Below are 10,958 nucleotides of genomic sequence, written 5' to 3'. Positions count from 1 at the left end.
TTCACTCCTCTTATCTCAGGAGCGGGGTGACCGCCCCCCCACCACACGCTTTATGGGACCTTGAGTCTACAGACCCTGATTCAGCCATGGTGTACATATAGCCTCTGATCTCTGACCCATAAAACCCTTTATAATGCAGCTTGATCTTACATCAGTTTTTAGATGATTTTAAATGTGATATTTAATACACAAAACTCTAATGTGCAGAGCTATTGATTAATTCAATGTGATACACACAGCAGTTACATCAAGGAATTGCAAAGCACAGGTTCAGCCTGACCCATGACCTTAGCATCATATTACTTAGAGAGATACAGATTTTTATATAACCTAAGGCAAGTCACTTAGTTCCACCTCTCTCTGCTCGCCCTGTTTTCCCTCTCACCTCTTGACTGTTTTACCTTTTTAGACTGTAAAACCTTTGGGACAGGGGATGACAGGTGGTGCCCCCACCTCCTCTTTCCCACCCCTACAAAGGGGGGAGGGGGAGCATCCTGGACCAGTTAGTCGCAGACCAGGCAGGTGTAAGCAGACAGATCCCTTGTCCGGTATTAAGCTAGACAGTGCTGCTTTTCTAGGGTTTGTTCCCTATCCAGTATTAAGACAAAACTGTATCTGTTTTTCTCTGCTGTTGGATGGAGGAGGTGCCTGTTTTTAAGAGGTCCTGCCCCAAGTCGCATAATCTTCCATGCAACATGCATGTGAGGTCATGCGGACGGGAGCAGGGTGACGCCAGCTGGGGCAAGCAGGACCGTGATGGGCGAGTGGCCACCATAGGCAAGTGCCTCCAATAACGTGTGTCTCCAGCCAGCCCTGCTTCACTAGGGTGTGAGAGGTAGCGGAACCGCTCCTGGGGTCAGAGGTGAGAGGTCAAACGGGTCAGGAATCCCCTGTCCCGCTCTGGGCCGGAGGTGGAAGGTCATGAATGGGGAGAGGCGGCTGTTGGGGAAATTGCAAAGGTCAGAGGTCAGAGGCCGGAGGGGGAGCAGGGGTCAGAGGTCAGGCTCCTTCACTGGGCGTAAAAAGCCAGGTGACCTCCCTGAAGTGAAGGGGCAGGGGTCAGAGGTCGTAGTTCACGCCACAAAGGCAGGGCAGGTGACCTCCACCTTCTGAAGGGTCAGAGGTCACCGTTCTCTAATCCGGGTGAAAGGTCACGGGGAGAGGGAGCTACCCTCCTGTCCGCTCCTGGGGGAGGCCAGGTGGTGCCCCCACCTCCTCTTTCCCACCCCTACAAAGGGGGGAGGGGGAGCATATATTTACAGCATGGCGAGGAAATTCGTTTGCGCAGGCGCAGAGTCTGCCACGGCGGGGGAGAAACTACAACTCCCAGCATGCCTTGCGCCTCCCGCGCACGTGACCGTTGTCCACTGCCTCCGGGCGGGGGCTTGATATTTGAGGTGAAAAACAACGAGCGGGCTCTGAATTCACCGTCCGCACAGGGCGCGGCGTGGGGTTTAACCCCCCGCCCGCGCGCGCCGGGCGGGATGGAGCCAGACCCCCCGCCCCTCCCCCTCTCCAGGCGGCGGACTGAGCTGGACGGGGAGGTGTCCACGTCAGTGCCTGAACCAGCGTCGGGTTTTAAATCCGTTTCCACACACCGCCCATGAAGCGCCGGGTTTTTAACCCGGTTCCTGCCCCCGAAGCCCGGCTGGACACTGTTTAATAGGGTGTGGGGGGGGGGATCCCCTAACAGGCACTTTGGGTGGACAGTCCCGAGCTCCGAGGACCCCACCGCACGGCCCATGGGAGCAAGGCCGGATGAGAGTCGAGCGCTCCGATTGGCTTACGTAGCCTTCGTTGTGCTCCCTGATTGGCTCCGGCCGCGAAGGCGGGGCGGGAGGAAGGGAGCCGGGGGCGGAGCTTATAACGCGCAGGGGTAACGTTAGCGGAGGGGGCGTCCGTCGAGCGGATTGGCCGCCATTCCACGTGGGAAGGGACAACACGGCGGTCTGATTGGCTCGCGTCTGCGGCAGGGGGCGTGGCTCCCGGCGTGCCCGCCCACCGAGTATATCTACGGCGGGCGGGGGGGCCGTCTTGCTATCGCGTCCGAGCTGGGAGACGCGAGCCGCGGCTGTCTCCTCTTGGGCCTTGCGCGGGCGGCGGGGCCGCGCATGCGCCACCCAGAGGCGTGGGCGTAGCGCATGCGCGTTGGGGTCCCCGGAGGGGCGAAGGCCGCGGAGGAAGGATACGGCGGCTGCGCCGCCGGCGGGAGGCGCATGCGCAGGCGGAGCCCGTGAGGGGCGGGTGCGGCGGTTGAGCGAGCTAGCGGCCGCGGGTAGTGGTGGTGGGGGGAGGCGGCCGCCCGCCCCCATGCAGGAGATGATCGAGATGGCGGCGGAGAAGGAGACGTTCCTGTGTCCGGCCCCGCCGGCCGCCCGTCAAGCTCCCCCGCGCGTCCGGTGGGTGCGTAAGCTCGCGTGGGGGAATGGGCGGCGCGGTCTCCCTGGTTGCAGCCAGTGCATCCGCGAGGGCCGCTCGGCCTGCAGCTGTGCACGAGGAGCCGCCCCGGCAATCAGCGCCGCAGAAAGTATGGGGCGGGGCATGCGGCGCGCGGAGTCTGTCTTCAGGGGCGCGGGCCCGCCTGGTTGTTTGTCAGCTTGGCCGAGTGAGGGCCCCGCTGGTGGCAGCGCGGGCTGGGGGGGGGCGGCCCCGACGGGGCGTGCCGTCACCAGGAGGGCGCCCCCCCGGGGGCCGGCCCCAAGGAGGAAGACGGCGTGGGCGAGCTGCAGCGGCCTCGCAATGGCTTCCAGCCCCAGCGGCCGGCTGGGGGCAAGCGGCGCAACAGCTGCAATGTGGGCTTCAAGCACCCGGCCTCCAAGCGCCGGCGCCGCGTCAACTCCGAGTGCGACCCGGTGCTGCCCTCCGAGTTCCTGCTGGGGGGCAACATCTTCGACCCCCTCAACCTCAACAGCCTCCTGGACGAGGAGGTGAACCAGGCCCTCAACGCCGAGACCCCCAAGTCATCGCCACTGCCGGCCAAGGGCCGGGACCCGGTGGAGATCCTCATCCCCAAGGACATCACGGACCCGCTCAGCCTCAACGCCCAGGACGGCGACGCAGCCCTGGTGCTGGCCTCGCCCTTCAAGACAGGCCGCAAGCGCCACCGCCACCGGGGCCAGCAGCGGGGCAGCAGCGGGGCTGGGGACTGCAAGCCGGCCGCCTGCAAGGCCTGCGACGCCACCTGCCCCACCCCGCAGCCCTACGAACTCAACACGGCCATCAACTGCAGGGACGAGGTGGTCTCCCCGCTGCTCCCCCTGGCCGCCGAGGGGGCGGGCTGCGTCACCCCCTCTTGCGCCGCCTTCTCTGGCGGCCGCCACCATCACCGCAAAAGGCGCCGGACTAGCAGCAAATCAGAGGCGGCCGGGGGCCCCAAGCTGCCACCGCCTCCCTCCACCCCGGGCGGGGGCAAAGGTGGGGGCCAGCCAGGCAAGAGCAGCCCGGAAAAGGGCAAAGGGGCCGGGCGGAACCAACAGGCACCCACGGCCAAGCGGAGGCATCAACAGAGGAAGTTCCAGTATGGGAACTACTGCAAATACTACGGCTACAGGAATCCCAACTGCGAGGATGCCCGGCTGCGGGTCATGAAGCCCGAGTGGTTCGAGGGCAAAGAGGTGCTGGACCTGGGCTGCAATGTGGGGCACCTCACCCTGAGCGTGGCCAAGAAGTGGAAACCTGCCCGGGTGGTGGGACTGGACATTGACGGGGGCCTGATCCACTCGGCCCGCCAGAACATCCGCCACTACCTGTCTGAGGAGATCCAGCAGCGGCAGGACGACGACGAGCAGGGAGCTGGCCCCAAGAGGCGGAGGGGCTGCTTCCCTGCCTCGCTGGCGGCCAGCAGGGGGCCCATCGCTGCCCCTCGGGTGCCCCAGGATGGGGCCGGGGCCGCCGACTTCCCCGACAACGTGATCTTTGTCCGGGTAAGAGGTTTAGGAAGTGGCGGGGGAGGGCCCTACCTTTTGGGGGCGCCGCTAGTGTGGGGAGCAGCCGCCCACCCAGCTGCGTTGGGGAGGTCACACAACAGCCTGGTGGCCCGAGACACACCCCCTAAAATCTGGGGGGAGGGGCTGGTGTGGGATGGGTGGGGCTCCTCCTACCAAACAGGGCAGTAAATACCTCATCTCCTAGGCCGGCCAGGGGCTTAGGTGGGACGGGCTGGTAGGATCACACAGGCCTTGGCTGGGGGGCCGTGTTAGGATGAGGGGGGTGGGTGGAATAGCTTCTCGGGCTGCTGACAGGCTCTGATTCAGGGTGAGGGGACGACTTACTGGGGGGCTGGGTGCATGTGGGGGCCCAGGCTTCCCCTGCGCTCTAGACCAGTGCAACTGACAAGCCAAAGGGACCAGTTAAATAGCTCAGGAAGGCATCCCTGGAGGTGTCCTGGCCGGCTTCAGCAGAGCCCCTTGGGCGAGGGGCAGCGGGGCTGTCTGTCTGTCCCCTCAGTCCAAATTCCCCAGAGCACAGAACCGTGTGTGTGGCAGGGGGGTGCCTGTGACCTTGCCAGTTTGGGTCACCTCTGCCTCGGTTTACCTGGAACGCACCCGTTTAGCTCCGGGAGCTCTCGAGCTCAGCTGACCAACCCTGCAGTCATGTGTGAATCCAGCTCTTGAGTGGGGCGGGTTGGGGGAAGGGGGGCAGATCCATTAATCGGGGAAGTGCTGCCTGTGCCCACACCCAGTGGGTTAACCGCCCGGCTCCGAAAGGCTGAGGAGAGATGCCCGCAGACATGGCCCTTCCCCTCTGGAGATCTGGCCGGGAGGGTAGCTGGGTTGAGTGTCAGAAGGCTGTTCACCCCGAGATTCAGTTTTCACCTCTGTCCTCGTCCCCGTGAGGCTTAGAAATCGAAGTCCACAAGGTGGTTAAGGGGTGGCCTATGCCAGGAGCAGCACGGCCTCATGTTGGGATAGAAACAGGAAGGCTGCGTCCCAGGTTCCTCATGATTAGTTTTACACAAGGGCGAGGCATATGGCCGAACCGGTCAGTTTCCAGGGGTTGCGTTTTCTGCTTCTATCAGGTCCCTATTCTCTGCTCTCCTCCTGGCCCCGTGCCTCAGTTTCCCCTCTGCCAAACCTTGCGTGAGGCTCACTGAAGCACCTGAGGACTGGAATTCCCCTAACGATCCTTTCCAAGCCTCTGCCTATGTGCTTTGAGATCCGCCGCCGAATGGGCGGAGAACTAGACGCATTGGGGTGGAAACGGATTCTATCGGCAGGGCCAGGATCCTTGGCTGGAGAAAGCCAGCGGCCGGTATGCAGAGAAATGTGTCCCGGGCCGCTTAACAGCCACAAAGCTGCAATCGCCGAGATCTAGCCTGCGGCGGACTGGAAAAGCTCAGGCCGGGCTTGGCGGGGAAGCAGGTTCTCATATCTATATGCAGGCACGGCTGGCAGATGGTCCTGTCCCTGTCAGTGCCAATCTCACCCACAGTCTAGGGCCTGTCACGTGGCGAGCCCGCCCCGTCTCTGGCGGAGCTGCCTAGGAAATCGCAAAGCGGGGACGCCTCCCCCGCAGAACAGGGGTGTAAATACGCCCAGCAGCTCTGCCAGGCGCGACCTCCAGCCGGCACTGGGGGCTGAGGGACACTGGGCGTATCTCAGGTGCTGCGGACGTTTCCTCGGAAGGCAGGCGCAGTGGCTAGCAGCTGGAGGGCGGGGGGTCAGGACTCTTGGGTTCTCTTCCTGGCCCTGTTGGCGGGGTTGGTGCCTGGCAGGAAAGTGAGTAGAAACCATCACTCCCCCAGCCTCATGTCTGTTGGCCTGTCACTTGCAAATCAGCCAGAGCTGGACATCCGTTCAGACGCAGGCCTGGTGGGGGACTATGAGTCCCAGCAGGCCATGCGGCCAGCAGGGCATGCTGGAACCGCTAGGGTCCCCCCCACCTGATCCCTTGCAGCGCCTGAGGTTCAGGCAGGGAGCCTGCGGGTGGGTGAATTTCTGTGCAGTGTCTTGGTGCAGTTATCCAGACTCTGACTCTGACAGCAGTTGGAGGTGTAAGGGATAGAAATCTTTAGGGGGTTGATGTGTGGAACCCCCGACTGAGATCAGGGCCTCCCAGACCCCACCCCGATCTCGGACCGTGATCAGGGACCCCTGTTTGTGCCACCGGATCTCCCTTCCTCACCCAGATCCTGACCTCTTTTGTGCCAACCGCTGCCCAGCCCCACCACCAGACGGCGTCTGCCCTGAGGAGCCGCCAATCTAAATCCCCACAGGACAGGAGGTGAAACTGAGGCACGGTGTGGAAGTGACTGGGGTCACCCAGTAGATCCTTGGCTAATGCAGCCAAGCGTCTGGAGGGAGAAATGGGTCACAGACTGAACTCTGGGAGGGGGAGGGAGATTTGTGTAGATGCCCCTGGCATGGAGGCTGGTATAATTTACACCCCCATGGGCTGATAACCTGGCGGGAGGCGCTGGGTGGCAGGAACCAGGAAAGTTGGAAGCCGAGTGGATAAAAGTTGCTGCTTTTTAAAAAATTTTGTTGCTCAAATGTGACATTTTTTTAAAAGAAACCTGCGGGAAAGGGCAGCTGACCTGTGCAGGGCTGAACGGCTCTTCAGGCGGCTGCAATCAGCAGGAGTTTCTGTGAAAACCGGGGGGTTCAAGGGGGTGTTTTGCTAGGAAGCGTGAACCAGGGGGGATGGCTAACTTTGGGGGCCAGGCTGTGGCCGGGACCTCTGTCTAGTCTGAAACTGTGCTGGGACCTCAGGAGGGATCTAGTCCAACCCCCTGCTCAAAGCAGGACCAACCCCAACTCAATCATCCCAGCCAGGGCTTTGCCAAGCTGGGCCTTAAAAACCTCTAAGGGTGGAGATTCTGGCCAGTAGGGTGGGGTTTGGGACTCAGACGCCTGGGTTCCTTCCCAGATTCTGACCCTGCTGTGTGAGCAAGGTGTGTCTCCCTGCCTCAGTTTCCCCTCCCATTCTTTGGATCGGAAGGTTTTGTGGGGAGGGTGTGTCTGAGTTGGGCATGATAGGGGGGTGGTGGTCCTGATCTTGACTTTTATGGGGACAGAGCGGGCCCACTGAGCTCTGGGGGCTGTGTGGTGTTGGGGGAATTCCGGATCGCTGAGTGTTGTGGGCACTGGAGCAGTGGCAGGAGGCATCTGGGAGGCTGCAGAGGGCCCTGATCCCCCTGGGTTCTCACCCCGGCTCGGGGAGGGGATTGGGGGCTGCTGGGCTAGAGCAGGGGGAGCTGGGAGTCAGGACTCCTGGGTTCTCCCCCCAGCTCTGGGAGGCGAGTGGGGGCTGGTGGTTAGAGCCGGGGGGCTGGGAGCCAGGACTCCTGGGTTCTCTCCCCGACTCTGGGAGGCGAGTGGGGGCTGGTGGTTAGAGCCGGGGGGCTGGGAGCCAGGACTCCTGCGTTCTCTCCCCGACTCTGGGAGGGGAGTGGGGGCTGGTGGTTAGAGCCGGGGGGCTGGGAGCCAGGACTCTTGGGTTCTCTCCCCGGCTGTGGGAGGGGAGTGGGGGCTGGTGGGTTAGAGCAGGGGGGGCTGGGAGCCCGGATTCTCCAACATGTGCTGGGGCCGTCTGGCTCCCCAGCCCTGCCCACCCGTCGCTGTCCCGTGCCCGCAGGGGAACTATGTGCTGGAGCGGGACGAGCTGCTGGAGACGCAGGGCGCCGAGTACGACGTGGTCTTGTGCCTCAGCCTCACCAAGTGGGTGCACCTCAACTGGGGGGACGACGGGCTGAAGCGGCTCTTCAAGCGCATCTTCCGCCACCTGCGGCCCGGCGGCCTCCTGCTGCTGGAGCCCCAACCCTGGTCGTCTTATGGCAAGCGCAAGAACCTGACGGTGAGCGCCGGGCAGGCGGGGCGGGTGGGGGGAGCTGAGATTGCAGCTGCCTCCCTGTCTGACACCTGTCTTCCCTCCGCAGGAAACCATCTACAGAAACTACTACCGCATCCAGCTGAAACCGGAGCAGTTCCCCTCCTACCTGACCTCCCCGGAGGTGGGCTTCTCCAGCTGCGAGCTGGTGGCCAGGCCCTACAACAGCTCCAGAGGTGAGGGGGGGGGACTGGCGTGCGTGGTGGGGCCCGCGGCCAGGCCAGCCTGGGCAGATAACTCATCCACCATTGGCTGAGCTGGCCTGGGCGGATAACTCATCCACCATCGGCTGGTCTGGTCTGGGTGGTGGTGGGGCCATTGGCCGGATAACTCATCCGCCATCGGCTGGGCTGGGCTGGGTGGTGGCAGGGCCATCGGCTGGGCCGGCCTGGGCGGATAACTCATCCGCCATCGGCTGAGCTGGTCTGGGTGGTGGCGGGGCCATTGGCCGGATAACTCATCTGCCATTGGCTGGGCCGGCCTGCCGGCAAGCTGCTACCATGCTGAACAAGCTGATGGCGGATGACTGCCAGCCGGAGAACTGAGTGGGAAACAGAATTTCTGACCCATGGGGAAACTCCACAAAATTTGGTTTTGTCCAAAATTGCGGCCAAAAAGTCAAATCTCTAAAGGAGAAAATTCCATAAGACCCGGAGAAAGGTTGCGTGTTTTGTGTTATCAAAGCTACACTGCTCGATGTGTGGCAGTTTTAGTTTTGATCATACAAGAAGGAACGTTTAATATTTATAATATCAGGCTTGGCAGAATTGGATTTCAGGGGATAGTGAGGTTTCTTTGTAAGTGTTCTTTTCGGTTGTCATCTCTTTTTACACGGTCACGGTTGCGTGCAATTTTGGGAGAAGGATTTAATGATGGTAGATGTTGATTCCAAAAGTAAAAGATTTATAAACAGTTGAAATGCAACTGGTCGAGGCCCTGTGTCAAAATAGACAATGTCAGCATCCTTAAATCGGGTCTGTTTCGCATGCATTGGCTACTGCATTCGTAATGAGGCTAATTGCGAAGTCACCAGACTTTTTTTTTTTTTTTTTTTTTTTACGCCCACTGCGCTCTCCGGCAGGATTTTCCTTCCTTTGCTCAGCCGTAAACGTCAGTGAGCCGTGGAAATAGTTTTTGGTTGGTGTGTGGAGATGGCAAAAGACATTCGCTGACCAAGCTAATCTGTCAGGCCTACTAACCATATAGCACCTTATTACAAGGACGTTTGATATTTATCATTCCCACCATAAAAGGCAAAAACAAAATGCTTCATTGGAGTTCAGCTAGTTTGCAAATGTTCCCATCAAATTCTGCCCGAACCGACACACCTTGAAACATTTGGCTTGTGCCGAGGCAGCCTCTCATCACACCGTTAACCTGCGGAACCCCTTGCTATGGGATGTTGTGAAGGCCAAACGCAGAATGTGGGTCAAAAAAGAATTCACTGAGTTCATGACAGACGAGGGTGGCTATTAGCCAGGACAGCAACGGACGCAGCCCCGTGCGCTGGGGGTCCCTAAACATCTGTGTGCCAGCAGCTGACACAGACCAACCTAACGAGTTTCCAGTAACGAGGGGGCTTCATAGTGGAGATGCAGACCAATTCCCCAGGTCCTCTGGAGGCACGGGGGGCAGAGCTGGAGGGCTGCGGGGGTGTTGCTCACAGTCACAATCGGCACGAGTCAGCTGATTTGGGGGGAAGCACCTGTACTAACCCACTGCCCCCGTCCTCCCTCAGGCTTCCAGCGCCCCATCTATCTCCTTCACAAAGGCCACCCCGCTGCCCACTGAGGGAGAAGCGGCCGACGCTCGGGCCCGGAGCCCCCCCGTTTTTTTTGTTGCGTTGGAGGACAGCTGGGCTGAGCCTGTCGGACTGGCAGCCGCTGGACGTGACGCAGCTCCCCAGGCGCCAGCGGGCCCACGGCCCGGCCCACGGGGTTTGCGCTCAGCGAATCCGCCGTGTGAGAGGGGCTGCCCTCTGCTGGACACTACTTAGCGCTGCAGCCTGGAGGAGACCTGCGGGGCCCTGTGCTGAATACTCAGCACCCCCCACCCCCTTGGACCTTGTACAGCTCATCTCTCTGCAGCAGGGAGGGGCCCTTTGCATCTGTTGTTAGGGGAGGAGACCAAACAGGGCAGCAGCTGCCTCCGTTTCTCCTCTGCTGTAAAGGGGGGGGCAGTGGGGGCAGTTGGATCCCAGGGCTGGTTCCCCTCTGGAGCTGGGGGGGGATGCCCCCCGTGTGTGATGTGGAGTTTTATCTTTACAGATGTTGATTCTATTATATATAAATAAAAGCTACGGATTATTGCCCTGCCTGGCGCCTGGGGGGGGCGAGAAGGATCCAGCAGGAGGCAGGGCCAGACCGGGCAGCGTTTATTGCTGGGGGGTGGCGGCTCCAGTCTCCCTCCAGCGGTGGGGCAGGGTGGGGCAGGGGAAGCCGGGGGGTGCCCAGGGCTGTGCACGCAGCAGCCAGCTGGGCCTGGAATCGCTGCCACACCTAGGGGGAGAGAAGAGCAGGCTGGGGGGGGAAGTGGGCTGAGAAAGGGGGGCATGTGGACCAGACCATTAGAACGGGGGGGGAAGCATGCAGGCCAGACCATTAAGACCAAACTGGGCAGGGGAAGTGCTCTGATGGCAAGGTGCGGGTGAGTGCAGATCTCATCAGATCTCATCAGCAGAGGTGACAATGATGGAGTCCCAGGTGTAGTAAGTGAAGGCCCTGATAAAGGCCCAGTATAAGGCCTGAGGCCTGAAGTAATGGTCAAGACTTTGCTAAAAAGCAAAGTCAAGCTGTGAGCTGAAGGCCAGCCCGGTTCACAGACGCTGGCATGGAAAGGGCTGATGTTGCATAAACATTTATTCACCTTGCATACCGAAGTATAAACATGATACCAGAACACCTTATACTGGAACATTCCACAGATAAGAAAGAACAGGCCGACCCATCCCAATGACAGGGGCAAAAGGGTAAAATGATGGATAGAGTTGTTTTGATCGAACCAAGTTGTACAAGGTGGGAGGCGGCACCTTGCTACGTAAAAGGGTTGTACCTTGCTACGTAGAGGGGTTGCACCTCAGTACGTCAGGAGTGATGTGTAACTTGTTTGTACCTGTGTATAAGAATGTATCC

General features: G+C 60.6%; 2 protein-coding genes across 2 annotated transcripts in view; one reads left to right on the top strand and one right to left on the bottom strand.

Moving 5' to 3' along the window:
• Positions 1-2,032: 2,032 nt before the first annotated feature.
• On the top strand, positions 2,033-10,135 carry MEPCE (methylphosphate capping enzyme). Its single transcript, XM_075070434.1, is given in 11 exon segments — positions 2,033-2,370; positions 2,372-2,527; positions 2,568-3,923; positions 7,576-7,794; positions 7,877-8,003; positions 9,566-9,607; positions 9,610-9,663; positions 9,666-9,787; positions 9,789-9,919; positions 9,921-10,013; positions 10,015-10,135. Coding segments are annotated over 11 exon segments (2,466 nt in total). The 5' UTR covers positions 2,033-2,310; the 3' UTR covers positions 10,121-10,135.
• PPP1R35 (protein phosphatase 1 regulatory subunit 35) overlaps positions 8,710-10,958 on the bottom strand; it is an 80,469-nt gene continuing 78,220 nt past the window's right edge. Inside the window, exon 7 of the mRNA XM_032762936.2 lies at positions 8,710-10,325. The gene's annotated coding sequence lies outside the window, so the exon portion shown is untranslated. The remainder of the gene's footprint in view (positions 10,326-10,958) is intronic.

This window comes from Chelonoidis abingdonii, chromosome 11, assembly GCF_003597395.2.
Source record: "Chelonoidis abingdonii isolate Lonesome George chromosome 11, CheloAbing_2.0, whole genome shotgun sequence".
In the NCBI taxonomy this organism is placed as follows: Eukaryota; Metazoa; Chordata; order Testudines; family Testudinidae; genus Chelonoidis; species Chelonoidis abingdonii.
The sequence above is the reverse complement of the archived record's forward strand: the minus strand, read 5'-3'. Positions and strand labels throughout refer to the sequence as shown.